This window comes from Ranitomeya imitator, chromosome 2, assembly GCF_032444005.1.
Source record: "Ranitomeya imitator isolate aRanImi1 chromosome 2, aRanImi1.pri, whole genome shotgun sequence".
NCBI classification, from domain to species: Eukaryota; Metazoa; Chordata; class Amphibia; order Anura; family Dendrobatidae; genus Ranitomeya; species Ranitomeya imitator.
In genome coordinates this window covers 191168036-191188187 of record NC_091283.1, presented here as the reverse complement: position 1 = coordinate 191188187, position 20152 = coordinate 191168036, and the positions used below count along the sequence as shown (strand labels likewise).

General features: G+C 39.0%; 1 protein-coding gene across 1 annotated transcript; it reads right to left on the bottom strand.

The window, feature by feature from the left end:
- Positions 1–4339: 4339 nt before the first annotated feature.
- Positions 4340–19364, bottom strand: LOC138662595 (myosin-4). Its single transcript, XM_069748408.1, has 40 exons — positions 19323–19364; positions 16531–16743; positions 16301–16444; positions 14728–14884; positions 14620–14647; positions 14417–14531; positions 14099–14191; positions 13946–14009; positions 13763–13861; positions 13383–13486; positions 13151–13289; positions 12945–13063; positions 12714–12863; positions 12461–12631; positions 12066–12372; positions 11299–11369; positions 11072–11159; positions 10856–10973; positions 10521–10644; positions 10291–10427; positions 9940–10195; positions 9610–9852; positions 9350–9526; positions 9114–9259; positions 8940–9030; positions 8474–8863; positions 8270–8396; positions 7948–8066; positions 7651–7847; positions 7374–7557; positions 7111–7276; positions 6791–6915; positions 6012–6320; positions 5661–5864; positions 5451–5576; positions 5197–5367; positions 5006–5110; positions 4802–4897; positions 4575–4709; positions 4340–4482 (listed from the first exon to the last, which is right to left on the bottom strand). Exons 2-40 carry the CDS (start codon positions 16729–16731, stop codon positions 4465–4467), a joined length of 5814 nt encoding a protein of 1937 aa, XP_069604509.1. The 5' UTR covers positions 16732–16743; positions 19323–19364; the 3' UTR covers positions 4340–4464.
- Between the last annotated feature and the right edge of the window lie 788 nt (positions 19365–20152).

Sequence of the window (20152 nt, the reverse complement as noted above, 5' to 3'; positions counted from 1 at the left end):
AAGAATGGAAGGAATTACTTTTCTCTGCTTCTGTACCATGACAAACAGGTATCAGGAGCTAGCAGGTTATTTTATTCTAGAGAATAAAAGTTCTGCAGAATGTTTAGGAAGTTCCACGGTCCAAGTAAAAGCTTTCATTTCTTATACTGCTGAGGTAAAATGAAAGATATGCTACGGACACCACCACACTCTTTGGAAGCTGGGTTAACAAAATCTTAGTCCACAGCAGTCACTTGCAGCACAGCTTTCAATAGTTTCCAACCAATCTAATGACACCAAAATCATCCACCAAAAGGTCACTTAAAGGGTTCAAAGTATGGTGTCAGAAAAAGCCTATTTGTCATGTCCTGCCTGGAATTTATGTTATGGTCCTTCTAGGGTTAATGCTTTGTGGCCTCTCTTTGGTTTGGGGAGGGCTATAAGTATCCGCGCTTGTGCTATTCTCGTTGTCAGTGATACGTCCATTCCTGGCTGAGTAGCTGACCCTTGTGTACCTGTGTATATTGCCTGCTTCTGTACGATTACTCTGTGTATGACCCGGTCTTTTTCCAGTTTGAGATTCATCTGCTGATTCTGTACTTTCTGTGTTTCTTTTGGTTGTACTCCGGCTACGTCTTTGACTTCCCACCTGTCTTTGCCCTTGGTACTGCATTGCTCTCTCTGGCTTCTGACCCCCAGTTCCTTCTTACCGCTCTATTCTTGTCACCTGCTTATTACCGTGCGGCCCTCTGGTCTGACCTCAGCTTTACTGACTACTCTCCCGGCTCTGGTGGGTTCCACTATCCCTGCTAGGAGTTCGGGACCTAGCTCTGCCCCCAATCACTACCCCAGTGGTCACGTGATTGCAGGTTCTGTTCCTCCTGCAGCATACTTTCTTGCTCACTTTCAAGGGTAGGAGTCCCCGGGTTTCCCCAGCACGTCTTTGGACAGGCGTACAGTCTCTGGTGGTGAGTATGATACGGTGTCCATCACATTATCACTGACCTCTAAAGTTTTTCCCTCTTTCTGTGTGGGGCTTTCTGGGATATTAGTGTGTGTGTTATGGATCCTCTGTGTGCTCACTCTCAGCAGCAAGTTCAGAGGGAGGTTGCTGTTGCCATTCAGGGTGCTTTTTTCTCTAGGGCTCGAGGTGACAGTGCCAGTGATGTCTCTCTGATCACCCCCAGAGTAGGAGTCCCCGGGTTTCCCCAGCACAACTTTGGACACACGTACAGTCTCTGGTGGTGAGTCTGATCATGAGTTTAGTGATTGAAAGTATAAAAAAAAAATCCCCTCTTTTCAAACAATTTCACCCTTGCAGACCTGTGTTATTATGTAACAACTCTGCCGGCATCACTGCATGGCCTCCCATCCCTCACACACCATCTTACCCACTGCTCCAGGTCATGTAGTGGTCTCTGTCTGATGCTTGCTCCATGCTCTGTGTCTCTTGCTTTCTGCCTGCTCTCTGAATGCTTCCTGGCTGTGTGCATAGGGGGGCAGCGCAAGAACTCTCTGGTTCTTATGGAATCAGGGTGCATCTGTGGTAATGTGTCCCTGACCAATTACCAAGAGGCTTCTAGTATTTAGGGCAGCTCCACCCTGTGGAACTTGCCTGTGCAATGTGTTTACTCAGTGTTTTACTTCTGAGCTGCCAGGCCATGTTCTGTGTTTTACCTTCTCTGAAGGCTTTACTCCTTACCTTGTTCTTGTCTGTCTGCCCTCCAGGAGGCAGAATATCCTGGTCCCTGTGGCTTAGTTCTAGCCTTGCTTTGTACTTGTCTGTCCGCCCTCCAGGAGGCAGAATATCTTGTTTCCTGTGTCTTTGTTCCTGTACCTTGTCTTGTACCATTACCTTGTCTGATCTCTGTTCTACCTCTGTCTCCCTGCCTCCTTGTCTCTGGCTTCTTTCCCTGCTGTGCCGCTCTCTGCTCTGCACTCGGCTCTGCACTCTGTGTCTTGCTTCACACTGCTCTTGGCTCTGCACTCTGTGCCTTCGCTCTGCTCTCTGTGCCTTCGCTCTGCTCTCGGCTCTGCACTCTGTGCCTTCGCTCTGTACTCTGTGCCTTCGCTCTGCTCTCGGCTCTGCACTCTGCCTTTGCTCTGCACTCTCTGCCTTTGCTCTGCACTCTCAGCCTTTGCTCTGCACTCTCTGCCTTCATTCTGCACTCTGTGCCTTCGCTTCTGCACTCTCTGCCTTCGCTCTGCACTCTGTGCCTTTGCTCCGCTCTTGGCTCTTCACCCTCTGCCTTCGCTCTGCCTGCGCACTGCACTCTGTGCCTTCGCTCTGCTCTCGGCTCTGCACTCTATGCCTTCGCTCTGCTCTTGGCTCTGCACTCTGTGCCTTCGCTCTGCACTCTCTGCCTTCGCTCTGCACTCTGTGCCTTTGCTCTGCTCTCGGCTCTGCACTCTGTGCCTTCGCTCAGCTCTCGGCTCTGCACTCTGTGCCTTCGCTCTGCTCTTGGCTCTGCACTCTGTGGCTTCGCTCTACTCTTGGCTCTGCACTCTGTAGCTTTACTCTGCACGCTGCGGCTCCGCTCTGTGGCTCCATTCTACCCTGCTCTGCTTCTTGCGGTTCTACCCTGCTCTCTACCCTTGTCTTTCTGCGGCACTTCAGCCTGTGCTCCGTACTCCTGCGGTTCTGCTTCATGCTGGTTCTGCTGCCGCAGAATCTCTTGCTGCTCTACAGCTCTTATCTGCAGCCTTGTGGTTCTCCTCCTGTGTGAACAGGTCTCTACCTGTTCCTTCATACTTCATTCCTTCCTGCTTGTTTCCTTACCTGCACCTCCTGTGTTAACAGGTCCCAACCTGTTCCTTCATACACCACACCAACCTTCCCTGTGTCTCAGCCGTGCCTGCCTGCCTTGTGTCTCAGCCATGCCAGCCTTGTGTCTCAGCCGTGCCTGCATGCCCCAGGTCTCAGCTGTGCCTGCCCTGTGTCTCAGCCGTGCCTACCTGCCCTGTGTCTCAGCCGTGCCTGCCTGCCCTGTGTCTCAGCCGTGCCTGCTTGCCCTGTGTCTCAGCTGTGCCTGCTTGCCCTGTATCTCAGCCGTGCCTGCTTGCCCTGTGTCTCAGCCGTGCCTGCTTGCCTACTCGTCTGAGTTTCAGCCGTGCTCATCTGCCAGTTCTGCCTGTCGCCCGCACCTGTCCGAGTGTTCTTGTTTCCCAAGTGGGATCAGCAGCCACAGCCAGACACCGCCCTGGAGTGGCACCTGGCAGCTTCCTGCCGCACAAGCCTGACCTCACCATCAGAGGCTCCAGCGAACACCAAGGCAGCTGTCCTAGTCACGCCCCTTCCAGGGTAGTCTGGTTTGTGGCACAGTGGGTCCACAAACCCCCTGGCTCACGCCCACCAGTCAGGGCGTGAGCATGACATATTACACTAAAGTAATTTTTCAAATTGCTCATAATTTTTATTGTTCCTTGACGTTCTACATCATTCCCCACTCTAAAGTTCAATATAAATTTATCACTCTCACCCACAAAGTGCTCCATGGTTCAGCACCACCCTACATCTCCTCCCTCGTCTCAGTCTACCAACCTACACTCTGCTAATGACCTAAGATTAACATCCTCAATAATCAGAACCTCCCACTCCCGTCTGCAAGACTTCTCACGTACTGCGCCAATTCTTTGGAATGCACTAGCCAGGACAATTCGATTAATCCCCAATACCCACAGTTTTAAGTGTGCCCTGAAAACGCATTTGTTCAGACTGGCCTACCGCCTCAACACATTAATCTAACTATCCCTGTGTTGCCCATTCAATATTTTTAACATAACCAGGTTCCCCGTATCATGTTCTAACACGCTTTATGCATTTAATAACCCTCTGTGTCTGTACTTTATAGTACAGGCTCATAACCAGTTCATCCAGCATTACATGAGCACTCAATTTCTTATATTGTGGCTGGTTAGAACAACGAAACCAATTGTTACCATCCACCTTTTGTGTCTCCCCTATTTCCTCATAGATAGTAAGCTTGCGAGCAGGGCCCTCACTCCTCTTGGTATCTGATGAATTATGTGATTATTGTTATGCTGTAATGTCTTTTGTCTGTACAAATCCCCTCTAAAATGTAAACTGCTGCGGAATATGTTGGCGCTATAGAAATAAAATTATTATTATTATTATATTAAGCCCCATAAGCACATAGTATTGTGACGAAAATCATGTTATTGATATTTTCAATATAATTTGCTATCATTTTAATAATGTTTCAATTTGTTTATTTCAGAGTTAGTTGATCATTTGTTGTGTATGCATCCCAGAATCCTATTATTCTTCAACAATTTATTGACAATATAAGAAGTAAATTCAAGAAGAGAAACACCAGTCTTGAAACACAACATGACACAGTTATGGAAAGCTCAAATATGAAATTTATTTAGGGGATAAATAAAGTGGGCAGGGCAGGGGGGGACTGACCAAAACTGAGAAGTTCCCATTTTGAGATTCTCTCAATTTTCAATCATTTAAGCTTTTTATTCTTCGCTTTCCTTCTGCAAGTAAAAAAAAAAAAAAATTAAGTTAATTTTACACAGCTCAGGAAAGTACACCTATTCTATATAAGTTAATACATGATAGAATGTACCTTTCCACCAATGTCACGGCTCTTGGCTCTCAGCTTGTTCACTTGGGACTCAGCAATGTCAGCTCTCTCCTCAGCCTCTTCAAGCTCATGTTGGACCTTCCTGAAGCGGCTCAGGTGAGCATTGGATTGTTCCTCCTGTTAGTAGAAGAACACGATGGTAAGAGAAAAGTTTAACATATAGAAAAAAAACTTTTAATTCTGGTAAAGGCAAAGAAAGTTTTACTTACAGATTCTTCAGCTTGTCTCTTGTATGCTTTAACTTTCAGTTGCAGTTTATCAACCAGATCTTGAAGTCTGAGGCTGTTCTTCCTGTCTTCCTCAGTCTTCAAAGAGAAAGAAAATATTACAATTTTAGAATTCAGCTTTCTAAATTAAAAGGATTTATCAGAAACTATTTAGAAACTATTTGTGCTTCATTTTTTATAATTTACCTGGTAGGTCAGTTCCTTCACTCTCCTCTCATATTTACGAACTCCTTTGATGGCTTCAACTCCACGTTTCTGCTCATTTTCCAGCTCATTTTCCAGTTCACGCACCTGTGAAAAGCGTAATCATAAACTTATAATTATTTATTTGTCTAATTGTTTTAACATTATTATTTATGCTGGGAAGTGATGCATACTCTTGATTCCAGTTTCTGGAGCTGCTTCTTGCCTCCTTTCAGTGCAAGCTGTTCAGCTTCATCCAGACGGTGCTGCAGATCCTTCACTGTCTGTTCCAGGTTCTTCTTCATTCTTTCCAAGTGAGCACTAGTGTCCTGCTCCTTCTTCAACTCTTCTGCCATTAAAGCAGCCTTAAGAAAAACAAAGAATTTTAAAGATATAGATATCTGTGAAAACATAGACATACATTGGAAGCATTATGAAGATGACTTACATCAGTGATGGCTTTCTTAGCTTTCTCTTCAGCATTTCTTGCTTCCTGAACAATCTCTTCTACTTCACTCTGGAGCTGACCAATGTCTGCTTCAAGCTTCTTCTTGCTGTTGATCAGGCTAGTGTTCTAATTTAGAAAATATAATTTTAATATTGCACTTGATATATTTTTAGGCATGATATGTTTTTGTAGCTCAGAAGTAGACCTTACCTGAGAGTGCAGGAGCTGAAGACGTTCACTAGCATCCAGAAGTTCCTGTTCTGCAGTCTTGCGAGATCTCTCAGTCTGTTCCAGAGCAGCTCTATACTCTTCAATTTCTGCCTGTTGCAAATTGTTTCTACGTTCAATGACTGCAACCTGTTCCTTCAGATCTTCCTGTCCTCTGACGGCGTCATCCAGGTGTAATTGAGAATCCTGTTGGAAAAGTGCAAAAATATGCATGAACTATGCAACTGCTGTGTTACTCTTTCATTTGTAATGAATATATATCAAATTAGTAAACTATAGAGAAGATATATGGTAAAAGGGTTATAAATAATGACAGATGTTTGATAAATCTACCTTCAGTTGTCCTTGCACATTTCTGAGTTGTTTCTGTGCCTCTGCAGCCTGGCGGTTGGCATGGCTGAGTTGGATTTCAAGTTCATTCAAGTCTCCTTCCATCTTTTTCTTCAGTCTGAGAGCATCATTTCTGCTTCTAATTTCAGAGTCCAATGTACTCTGCATGGTGTCAATAGCCCTCTGGCTGTTTCTCTTCAGCTGCTCAATTTCCTCATCTTTCTCTGCAATCTTCCTGTCTACCTCTGATTTAATTTGGTTAAGCTCAAGCTGAACACGAAGGATCTTGGCTTCTTCATGTTCCAATGATCCCTGTAGAAGTTAAGAAATATTTAGATGTAAATGCATTTTAATTTTATATAACATACAAATTCATTTCCAAAATTAACTAGTTCTTCTGACAACTGATGAAAGGTAAAGTAATATTCCCCAAAACATACCAATTAAAAGGCCATGTGCTTTTAATAAATTTATATTATGATGTGCACCTCTTGCAACCACAGACCTTCCTAATTAAATATTTCAGAAGCATGTATTTCTGGCCTGTTATGAGATGGAGCTTGATCATGCAAATATATGTAATCTATCAAGAGATACTGATATATGTCAGGACATTGGAATCATTATTACCTTACAAAAAAAGTAGTCTACTATTCACACTTAAGGTTTTATAATTACATTACGTAATATAATTAGATTAAATATAGAATTAATTATACTTAGATTATTCAAACAGAGCAAATAATTTGTTTTAAGAATATATAAAAGTTTTAGCAACTTACTTCAGCTTCCTCCAGAGCTGCCTGCAGATCGCTCTTTTCTTGCTCAGTCTGTTTCTTGGCCTTTTCTAATTCATTAATAGTTTTTCCAGTGTCCGAAATCTGTTCAGTTAGATCTGAAATCTCCTCTAAAATAAGGAAGACAAATTGTTTTGAAAATTTCAAACCATTATATTTTAAATGATAGAAGATCTAAATATGTAAAGCGTTGATAAACTATAGCCAAATCTTTTTAAAGCATCCTGGCAAAACTAACTTATCCTAATTTATATTCAACTACTAAGCATAAAGAGTACAAGATTAATCTCTATAAATAAACATACGTTGTAAGTTCTTGTTTTCGCGTTTCAAGGTCTCAACTTGTTCCAGGGACTCTTCATAAGCATTCTTCATCTTGAAGATTTCAGTGCTTAAGGCACGGGCTTCTTTTTGAGCAGCCTCTAGCTCAGCCTGTCCCTCCTCATGCTTCTGTTTCCATTCAACCAGGACCTTTACAAATGAATATATATTATATTAACATATAGCAAACCAGCTGAATATGCATAATCAGAATTAAAATACCCCAGTGCTAGCTTGGGAAATCTACCTTGTCAAAGTTCCTCTGCTTCTTGTCAAGAGAAGCTGCTGCACTGTTTGCTCTCTCCACATCAACCATAAGGTCTTCTACTTCAGACTGCAGTCTCTGCTTAGTCTTTTCCAATGAAGCACACTTGGAGTTCACAGCCTCTACCTGCTCCTCAGCATCCTGCAAGCGCTGAGCCAGCTTCTTCCTGTAAGTACATTGAACAGATATATCACAAATTGTTTTCTTGTCTGAAAGTAATAGTGATTGTGAGTAATAATTAATTGGAGTTTAAACTTACTTGGCTTCTTCCAGTTCCTCTGTGCGCTGAATGGCATCAGTTTCATATTTGGTCCTCCATTGAGCAACTTCACCATTAGCTTTGGACAAAGAGCGCTGTAGTTCAGCCTTGGCTTCTTGTTCCTCTTCATATTGCTCACGAAGTAAGTCATTATCGTGACGAGAAGATTGAAGAGCATGAGCAAGGGCGTTCTTAGCCTGCAATATACACATACATTTCACTTGTTAAAACATTACAATAATCAAATCAACATTTTACTAGCAAATGTTATGTAAACAAACAGCTCTAACTATATACCTTTGATTCTTCCTCTAGTTGTCTCTTGAGTTCCTCCACCTGCTGGGTGAATCCCTGCTTTCCTCTGGAGAGCTGAGAAATCAGAGCTTCCTTCTCCTCTACTTGACGAGACAGCTCACCTACAATTAGGAATACAGTTGATATTCAACTTTTTTAAAAACGTATTTTGCGTATTGAATAACTAAATAATTGTGTAGGTGAAATAGTGAAGATTTTTAGAGTTTATATTTGGTGTCAATATTTCTTAGTTTATAAAAATGTTGTATTCACGGACTGCTGTTTCTGAAAAATAGATTATGTTGATGCTAATGTATCAATTTACCATTTTCTGTCTGAGAACGGGCTCTTTGAGCTGAAAGGTCATTTATCACACGTTGATGCTCGTCATCCTTAGACTTCACTTCACTGAGTTGGTCTTCAACTACGCGATTGATCTTTTCAAGGTTGGCCTACAAAAATTAATCTTAGTAAGATTTTCATTAACAGCTTAAGTAAACTCATAGAAAACATTTTGTCATGAAAATACCTTAGCTTTAGAGATGCTCTCCAGGTTACTGGCAAGATCATCAACTTCCATCTTCAGTTCACTCTTTTCTTTCTCCAGTTTCTGCTTCACACGTTGCAGGTTATCAATCTGTTCACCAAGCTCAGCAACACTGTCAGCGTGCTTTTTACGCAGGGCGGAAGCTGTAGCTTCATGCTGAAGGGTGGCTTCTTCCAGATCACGTCTCAGTTTCTGGAACTCAGCTTCACGCTTCTTGTTCAACTCAATCTGGGCGGATGTTGCACCTCCAGCTTCTTCAAGTCTTTCACTGATCTCTTCAAGTTCTCTAGAAAGATCAGCTCTCTGCTTCTCAATCTTGGCACGAGCTGCGCGTTCAGCTTCAATTTCTTCTTCAAGTTCTTCAATACGGGCCTAGAAATCAGCATTTGGTCATTACATGTAATAACATCTTTGCTATACGATATAATCTTGTTTTACAGGGTTTTACCTGCAGTTCTTTGATTTTCTTCTGCAGTTGTAATCCCAGGGACTGTTCATCCTCTATCTTGCTTTGCAATTGGCTAATTTCAAACTCTTTCCTAGGAAGTACAAACAATATGCAGTTTAACTTCCAGCTTTGTATACAGATTTTTTGTATAAAAAAAGATTCATAAATACACACTTCTTAAGTTTCTCCTCGGTTTGTTGTTTGTCATTTTCTAGATCCATAACTGTTTCCTGAGAGAGTTTGAGGTCGCCCTCAAGCTTCCTCTTAGCTCTCTCAAGGTCAAGACGGAGTTTCTTCTCCTGTTCAAGGGAACCTTCCAGCTACATAACCAGAAAGTATGATATTCGTTATAAAATGAGATTCATCCAAACTGAGAAGTGTTACAAATGATGTGTATTACAAATACTTACATCGTCAACTTGTTGTTCAAGCTTTGTCTTGGCTTTTGTCAAAGAACTGACTTTGTCTTCCTCAGCCTGGAGGTCATCAAGTGTTTGCTGGTGAGCTTCTTGGAGAGCCTTCTTTTCCTTGGAGACTTTGGAGATATTTTCATCAAGAGTTGCCAGTTCTTCAGTAAGGTTTTTAACCTGTAATTGAAGAACACGCATGAGCTTAAAAACATAGTGATGAGTTAATTGGAAGACAAGAATGTTCTAATTGTTGACAGTACCTTGTTTTCTGTGGCATGCTTTTCTTTTTCAACTTTAGCCAGGGTAAGTTCCAAGTCATCAATGTCTTTCTTCAGCTCAGAGCATTCATCCTCTAACTTCCTCTTTTTAGCAGTCAGCTCAGCATTACTTTCTTCTTCATCTTCAAGTCTTTCATTCAGTTCCTTCATCTTTGACTCCAACTGGATCTTATTCTTGATGAGGCCTTCACATCTTTCCTCAGAATCAGCCAGAGTCTCAGATTCCTAGAGAAGTTATAATTCATATTAGCTTGGTATGTTATTTTTAGTTACCTAATATAAGGATGTATTGATATATGCAAATGTGTTTACTGATTGGACTTGAAGAAGAAGGTCGTTCTTTTCTTGGACAATGACAATCAGTTTTTCCTCTAGCTCCTTCCTCTTGGCTTCTGATTTGGCCAAAGCATCTTTTGTCTTTTCAAACTCGTCCTTCATGTTTGCCATCTCTTTTTCTGTCTCAGCACTCTTCAGAAGAGGCTTGATCTTGAAGTAGAGCTTCATCCATGGCCAGTGTTTGACATTCATGAAGGATCTAACATTGTACTGGATGACAAATATAGCCTCCCTGTTCAAAGAAATGGAGTTAGTGTTACGTTTTCCTAAACAAAATACATTGAATATATCATTGAGTTATATTCTAATATCATTAAATAAAAATACCTTCTCTCCATCATCTTCTTAAACTCAACTCTCATCAAGAAACCTCTGCAAAGAGCCTGAGTATTAGTAATCAGTTTTGCCAACTTTTCATCTCTCATCTCTTCCAGGGTACCCAGGAGACCAGCTTTGAAGAATACCTTAGGGATTAATAAAAAAAAAAATAAATTATAAGTTCAAGGGTAAAATCAGTCCATGTTAGCGAAGATATCTGATGTCTACTAACAATATACCTTAGTGTGCCCAAATTTGTATTGAGTGTGATCAACATCAATTGAGCCCAAGAGTTTCTCGCTGGCCTTTTTGCTGTCAATAAACTGCCCTTCTGGAATTGCACTAGCATTCAGCACCTTGTAACTAGCAAACAAGAGTAATTGAAAAATACTGGTCAATCTTATCAGTTTCAGCAATTTTAATTGGCAATATATTAAATGTTTTGTTATTTGTAAGTGTAATATGTTATCTCAATTTTTGTTATAACAGAGCTATAATGTAAGGTAAACTAAATGGTAGAAGTAGTTACAACAGATTTGTTCAAAGTTATTTTGACCTAAGAAAATAAAATTACCGTTGTTTAAAGTCAGCATAGATGATTCTGCTTGGGAATCCCTTTCTGCAAATTCTGATACCTTCCAATACACCGTTACATCTCAACTGGTGAATGATCAAGTGGTTATCCATGATACCTGATAGTATAAAAGTAATTTGATTGTGCCAATGATAAATAATGATGTTCAGTTTTAATGTTCTCTGTTTAAACAAGTAAAAATATATAAATCAATACCTGGAGTCTTGGTCTCATTAGGGATCAAACAACGCACAAAGTGAGGATGGGTGCTTCTCAAGTTGGTCATCAGTTTGCCCAAGTTTTCCTGAAGAAAATTCAAAATAATATATATTTTAATGAACTGAGAAGGCTGATGAACATCCTATATTAACGGAAATTAAGAATGCATGAAAATATATATATAGCGTACATTTAATATTGTATGTACAATAATTTATACTGACTCTGAAAAGAGCAGACACAGTCTGGAAGGAGGATCCCTTCTTCTTCTTTCCACCTTTGCCACCAGCATCCGCTATGTAAAAGTACAGCAAAATATTAAGAATTATTTTTATCATGCAACCTAACTAAATGTTCTCAGGTTAGCATCCTCAATAATCAGAACCTCCCACTCCCATCTCCAAGACTTTACACGTGCTGCGCCGATTCTTTGGAATGCACTACCTAGGTTAATACGATTAATCCCCAATCCCCACAGTTTTAAGCGTGCCCTAAAAACTCATTTGTTCAGACTGGCCTACCGCCTCAATGCATTAACCTAACGATCCCTGTGTGGCCTATTTATAATAAAAAAAAAAAAAAAAAAAGGTTCCTCGCATCATGTTCTCATACACTTTATGCAGTATTAGCCCTCTGTGTCTGTACTGCTACATACTTAGGCAGGTAACTGGTTCATGCAGCTTTACATGAACACCTGAGCCTTACACTATAGCTGGTCCGAATAACTAAAGCAATTGTTACCATCCACCTCTCGTGTCTCCCCTTTTCCCCATAGTTTGTAAGCTTGCGAGCAGGGCCCTCACTCCTCCTGGTATCTGTTTTGAACTGTATTTCTGTTATGCTGTAATGTCTATTGTCTGTACAAGTCCCCTCTATAATTTGTAAAGCGCTGCGGAATATGTTGGCGCTATATAAATAAAATTATTATTATTATTATTATTATTATTCTCAATATGATAAATACAATAGTGGACATGAATGAGTCACTTACCTTCAGCACCAGCGTGGGAAGCATACAAGAAGCACAACAGTTTGACAGAAGACTTCTGGTAGAGCTGGATAACAGACTCGTTCAATGGATCCTTATTCTTATCGAGCCAACCAGAGATGTTGTAATCCACAGTACCAGCATAATGCACCAGAGAGAAGTGAGCTTCAGCCTTTCCTTTGCCTGGCTTTGGCTTCTCAAAGTTCTTGCACTTGCCAAGATGCTGTTCATACAGCTTGTTCTTGAAAGATGTGTCAGTGGCCTTGGGAAACATGCACTCCTCTTCAAGGATTGAGAAAATACCCAAGGGCTAAAAGCACACAGCAAATGTTATTGTGTTTCTGAGTAACATGTAGATGCTTACTATAGACTTATAAAGCCTATTTATGTGAGTTTACCTTCTCAATGAGCTCAATACAGGCAGCCAAGTCCATACCGAAGTCAATGAACTCCCAGTCGATACCTTCCTTCTTGTATTCCTCCTGTTCTAGGACGAACATGTGGTGGTTGAAGAACTGCTGCAACTTCTCATTGGTGAAGTTGATGCAAAGCTGTTCCAAGCTGTTCATCTGTAATTTATTAAAAGAACATGAGAAAATACAATACATCTGGCTCAGAGACTCCTGATGGTAGAACAGGATGAAGACTTACATCAAAGATTTCAAATCCAGCAATATCCAGCACACCAATGAAGAATTGTCTTGGCTGTTTTGTGTCCAGCTGTTGGTTGATGCGAGTGACCATCCACAAGAACAGTTTCTCAAAGACTGACTTACTGAGGGCACCGACAGAATTGTACACCTAAAGTGGAAATCACAACAGTGTTTATTAGTGTTTATTAAACTAGTACAATTCTTTCTTACTATTTTCTTTATAATGTACCTGTTGCACAGTCTGTCCCTTGGTGACAAATTCATTACCGACTTTTACTCTTGGGTAGCACAAAGCCTTAAGCAAGTCAGCAGAGTTCAAGCCCATCAAATAACCAATTTTGTCAGCAACTGCATTAGAATATATAGCACCATATAATTGTAAGTGGATGTTAATGGAGCAATTTTGTATATTAAATATTAAATACAAGTGCTAACCTTCAGTGCCGTCTGGCTCAGCCTGTTCCTCTCTTTGCTTCTGCTTGAATTTCATGTTACCATTGTGCATGACTGCACCAGTCATTTTGTAGATACCCATCTTCTCCTCTGGTGTGAATCCCAGGATATCAATAGCAGTCTGTCAGAAAATCATAAAGTATGAAAGTGTCAGCCACTGACATATATCACATTTAACAGCAAGAACATACAAATTGAAGTACCACATACTTACATCTGTGGCTACCAGTTCTTCTGTATCATCAATACTCTTCACGGTGATTTCACCCTGGCTGATCCAAGGGTAATCATATGGGTTGGTGGTGACCAGAAGCATTTCTAAGCACAAGAAAGTAAACCAGTTTGTGACCAAGGTACAATGTTTACTATATGTATTTAAATTGCCTGAAAACTGTTCCAGGAGGGGCTGAAGTGTTGCTCTCTCCACATGGCTCAATAAAGGCACAACCTTGTCTATTATTTTGAATTCTGCCTTTTCATATTATATTTATATTTACATTGCTAGTGATCTGTGCATTGAACACATCTGGGATCTACTCATTGCACAGTAATATCTTTAATGTTCTTCAAGTTTCTTCCAGACACTAAACTTACCAACGATCTCTGGTTTATGGTTTGTCAAGATCTGGTAGAAGATGTGGTAACTTCTTTCTGCAGAAAGCTGGAATGTTACTCTTGACTTTTCCAGCAGATCTGTAATTTTATGTAGAAAGTGACATATAAGTATATGTTATAAGTGAAAAAAAAGAACAGAAAGATAAAGAATGTAATTCTTACATGTTTCAATATCAGCAGAAGCCAGTTTTCCTGTGGTTCCGAAATGGATTCTGATAAATTTACCCTAAACGAGAGATAGGTCAGAGTTTACAGATTATCAAGAATTTGAGAAAGTGTATGTTTTGTGTGTGGAACTGCATTTATAATACTTACAAAACGAGAGGAGTTATCATTTCTCACAGTCTTGGCATTACCGAAGGCTTCTAGCAGAGGGTTAGCCTGGATAATTTGATCCTCCAGAGTTCCCTAAAAGGCATAATGCAATGACTTAGTGTCTTTATGTACAGGCGTATTCACATACCAGATTAAGATATATTTGTATTAATCTAAGATAAATCATTAGGTAGATCTTAAAGTAGAAACTATAGTAGTGTTATACTTGGTAATGTGTAATTTTGTGAGTGTTACATTCATGGTTTGCTAGGAATCTTTTCATAGTGTCAGCTAAGGTTTCTTTAGTTTTGCATTTACCTTCATTTGGTTGGTGGGTTCCTTCTTCTTTCCACCGTCTCCAATAGCTGCAACTGTTGCAAAGTACTGGATGACACGCTTGGTGTTTACAGTCTTTCCAGCACCAGATTCTCCACTGGGGATAGAGGAGATCAAATACATCATGAATATGTAGAAATCAAACACATTGCTTGTATGACAAATATATAGTTGTGATTACTTACGTGATCAAGACAGACTGATTTTCACGATCTGCCAAAATAAAGGAAACCGGTTATATATTTTATGAAATGTCAGGTGGAACTATTGTTTCTTATGTGAATGATCTGCACCTGTTAACATGAACTGATAGGCGTTATCAGAGATGGAGAAGATGTGTGGTGGGGCTTCCATACGCTTCTTGCCTCTGTAGCCAGCTACCACCTTAGGGTCGTACACTGGCAGCCACTTGTAGGGGTTGACAGTGACGCAGAAAAGCCCAGAGTAGGTCTGTAATAGATATAAGCACTTTAGGCAAAAACATTTTATACCATGTGAAAGAAGTACATTAACCCCTTAATGACCGCCAATAAGTCTTTTAACTGACCTGAGATATAAGAGAATAGCCTCCCCATACAGATGACAATCCAGCATCTGTTGGTTGTACACTATAGCTGACAACTTGCTGTATCAGCTACGATCAGTATTTGCACCTTCTAAATCTGTTTAACCCCTTAGATGCTGCTGTCAATAGTGACTACATCATTATAAATGGTTAACAGAGTGTGGGGGCTTCTTCTTTATTCCAATTGGTGCCCTCAGATCATGATTTTGTTGTCCTGATGTTTGCGATGGCAATTCATGACCAAATAGCGGCCCTAGAGTCAGACGGCTGTAGTAATCTGTTTAGAAGTTAGCAACATTTAGGTGGTAAAAATACACATTTTCATTTCTGTCATGCCACTTTGCATTAATTCCTGTAAAGCACCTGAAGTGTTAATAAACTACCTGACAGCAGTTTTCAATATGTTTAGGGGTGCTGTTTTTAAAATGGTGTCACGTTTGGGGGTTTCCCAATATATGGGACCCCTAAAGTCACTTCAAACATGGATAAGTCCCTAAAAAAATAAATGTTGTAAATTTCTTTGAAAAAATGAAAAATTGCTGCTACATTTTTAAACCTCCTAAAATGCTAACAAAGTAAAATAACATTTTACAAATGGTGCTGATGTAAAGCAGACATGTGGGAAATGTTATTTATTAATGGTTTGCTGTTGTATGACTATCTGGATTAAAGGGATAATCATTCAAATTTAGAAAATTGCTAATTTTTTAACATTTTTCTCAAATTTTTTATATTTTTTATAAATAAACACAAAAAATATTGAACTAAATTTACCATTATCATAAAGTATAATGTGTCACGAAAAAACAGTCTCAAAATCACTGGGATTTGTTGAAGCGTTGCAGAGTTATTACCACATAAAGTGACACTGGTCAGATTTCAAAAATTTGGCTCGGTCACTAAGGGGTTAAATATGACTGAACATCTGTTATTGTTATTTAAAATATGTCCCCTTTTTCAAAATTTATAGACAACGCCCCCAGAATCCAGTTATTAGTACCAAGCTAGGGATATTAGGTTAGATATATTAACTAAAAAAATTTTGGAATCTTGGGTAAAGATAGACCATTTAAAGCCAACAAACAATTATTGCTTAGGGTTTATACCAATTGGCTTTTTAGTAGGAGACCAGAGTCTACACGCTCTCCTGGGATTTGCAATATACAGTATAGATGAAAAATGTTCACTATCTTGATATTTTGATATGGTATATTATGTTTTAGAAAATATATTTTAACTTCTAGAGTAATTGTTTTCTGATGGTTTCCTAGATTTTGCAAATCAGAACCTTTCAGACTTACGTAGATCATCCAGGCTGCATAACGCTCTTTGAGGTTATAAAGCACAGAAGCCTCATTCAGATGAGTCATCATGGCCATGTCTTCAATTTTGTCATACTTTGGAGGATTCTGAGGGTAAACTTGAGCTTCTTTTACAGTTACAGTCTAGGAAGAAAACAATATGTTTAGTGATGTTATAGAATGTGCAGAATATGGCATTTGATTTATTAGGGATATATTATAATAATTACCCTTCCATCGTCAGTCTTCACGGTGAGTTTTCCATCTTCACGAGCAGTGACCAAACCTTTCACATAGAGTTCCTTTTGATCGTCTACAAAGCAGGTGTTCTTGGCATCAAAAGGTTTGCTTTGAGCCTCCAGTCTCTCCTTCTCCGACTTACGGAGAAACTGGGCGGCATCGCCAAAACAGGCCATTTCACCGTCACCCATGGTTGCTGGTTTCTGCAAGAAGATACTTTTTTCAAAACATTTATCTGTATTTTATATCCGCTTATGCTTAAAATATAATTCTAAACTACAGGGCATTACAAATTAGCACTTTTTATTTGTTTCCCAAGACCAACAAAGTTTGCACAGTACACTAATAGTTCAAAGTAAATTATAAACTCTTTACCTTTGTCTGTTAATTATTTTTTTTTACTCTTTTAGGAGCATTTAGTGTTTGAAATTTTTTTTCCTGGCACAAAGTATTTACTCATAAAGGTATATATACCGTTATGTTGGATGTTATCAGTGCGGAGCATTGTGCTTGGATAAGCAATATATAATATATTTTAAAGATGGTGAAATTTTCAGGCACTGTGATTTTCTAAAAATTAATTGAATTTACACATCTACTCTGGAAAACTGACCATATACATATGACAGATGTCAGCTGTGTATTCTCCTGGGCTTCTCATAAACACATATTCTCATCAGTTGAGCATACATGGCATTAACTTATCTTCCTTGATACCAAGGATATTCAACATATTACATCCAGCCACTTATACACCTTTTAGATTGTCTAATGTTGCCTTTGACTGTATCCTCTGTCGATAACATATATCATTAGGTTAACTCAGTCACTTGTTTGTTAGAAGTAGTAATATGAAAAAAAATTCCTTCTCTTCTTTTGTAATAAATTATATGCATAAAATGATAATTGGTGAATTATTCATAATTTATATTTTAATCCATTTTTTAAATATCTTTTGGGGCTCCAGATAAAGTAAGAATTTTTTAAAGATATTAATGAATGTCACAGTCAAAGATTATAATATTCATTCTTATTAGGACTCTAAATTAATTGAAGAATTGAGCGCTGGTTCCAGATACGTTGGACAATCTGTGACAAATCTGCAAGATATCCACATCAAAGTACAAACTGTATGTGTTTCATGTGGACTTTGTCACTCATAGCGGAAGAAATCAGCACAGAAATATGAGAATGCTGAGGATTTTCATATCATGCTTTTAATATTATGTGCTAATTTTTGCTGCTATGTGTGGATGGCATTTTGAAAATGCCACTCACTTGTCTTCTACTGTATATTGCTTCGGATTTACAGTGCAAAATTCAAATCACATATTGGGTCAATTCTGCTATAACTAGATGTGGTTTTAGTCATTGTTAAAAATTTGTCATTTTGTGATTAGTCACGCTTGCATGCTTTAAGTCCCTCATAGATGAATTCCTATTCCTAGATATTATATAGTTTATATCTATGTATGTCACAGATCCTTCAATGATGTGCTGTTTTTCGAGGGTCCCACTGAATTAGTTGTGAATTTCGCTTAAGACTTTGACACTACTGGTGTCAACTACAACTAGTTGAATAAGCAAAACTTTTATGGAGAATTTTGTTGTGTACTAGTGATGAGCGAATATACTCGTTGCTCGGGTTTTCCCGAGCACGCTCGGGGGATCTCCGAGTATTTGTAAGTGTTCGAAGATTTAGTTTTCATTGCAGCAGCTGAATGATTTACAGCTATTAGCCAGCTTGATTACATGTGGTGATTCCCTAGCAACCAGGCAACCCCCACATGTACTCAGCCTGGCTAGTAGCTGTAAATCATTCAGCTGCCACCATGAAAACCAAATCTCCGAACACTAACAAATACTCGGAGATCACCCGAGCGTGCTCGGGAAAACCCGAGCAAGGAGTATATTCGCTCATCACTATTGTGTACCTCTAGTTTTACAGAAAAATAATTATTATAGTGCAATAGCGCACCCAATTTTCATTTTTATAAGTCACTTTTACTTGTGATTTTGCTCTTAGTAGCAGTATAGACCCACTGTGATTCATGCTGTAGTTTGGGTTTCTATCTTAATTGTTGTAGAATGTAATGTAATTGCACAGTGTTGGAGATGGAAACCATGGAGACAGCCTGTACTACAGTGTAATTAAGAACAATATTGCTACGGAAAGTCTTTATTCTGCAAGATCCTGTACTACACTTCTTTTTTTTGGGGGGGGATGATTGAAGGTACACATTTGTGTATTGATTTAGGCTCTGTTCACATGTCCAGTTGACATTTATTTGTACTAGTTCCAGTGTTAAAAAAACTGGATAAGTTTCAAAAAGAGCAAAAATGCATGCACATTTTGGTTTCTGTTTTATTTTAATTTATGTTCCATATGCAACTGATCCATTTTTACTAGAGGTTACTTTGATCCCCTCTATTGTTCTGGGCGTGCGCAGTGTGATAAAAATGGATCAGTTAACGAATGTCATGACAGATAACCATTCACTATTATCTTTTTCCCATAGACATCAATATTATAAAAACGGTTCCAGTTACTATCCGATTTTTTTTATTCCGTACAGACTACATTTTTTGATCAAATTAAAAAATGGATTGCCGTCAAACGGAAGACAGTATAGGACATTTCTTCCCTCATTCAAATGAATGGATCCAGCACTCTACGATTTTATTTCCGTTTTGTCATCCCAAAATGGATTAAAAAATAGACTACTGGTCATGTAAACATAGTCTTAGCAATGATTAACGTACAGAAAGCACAGCGACTCACCTTTTATTGACAAACGATGGAGAAACTTTGGTGATCCCCCCTCTTTAGAGACAAAAAAAACGAGGCAAAGATTTAAAGCCAATTTCACACTATAGAAAAACAATAATAAACGTAAATTTTATAATTGACGTAAATGTAGATAATTAGCTGCAATCTAGCATTACTTCTATAAGGATCTTATTACGACATGAAAATTAATGTCTAAATAAAAAAAAAATAACTACATTTTTCATAGTTGCTTGCTACTAGAATTTTTCTTTTTTTTCACTTCACATATCCAAAATGTCCCACCACAAATACAAAAGACATAGGGCACAGCACTTACCACCAACTCAGATGTGACCAACTGAGGTCCTTCTTGATTGCTTATATAGACCAGCTCACTGCCTACTCAGCTTTCTGCAGAAAAGGAAGTGTCTTCAGATTTCCTTAAGTGTGCAACAAGCCCAAATAGTCAGTCCATCATAAGTAAAAATAACCTGCATAATGTAACAGGAGGTCTGGATACTCTGCAACTGTTCCCTTCTACAGCATATACATTATAGGTTTCACTTATAGTTTCAAGCAAAATATAGATTGATGTAATCCCAAACTTGAATAATACAACAACACAACATAGGTACAAATATATTTATAATCACTTAGTTTAATTAACACTGAATTGAATTTTATTTGACCAGAAATGTTTTTATATAAGTTGTGCTTTCTATATTTTTAAGTGTGCTATTTACCGTAAGTATGTTGTCGCTATACATTATGTCGGTATTCTATAAATAATTGGAAAACAATAATAGAACAATAGTAATTCCTTAAAATAATTATAGAAGAAA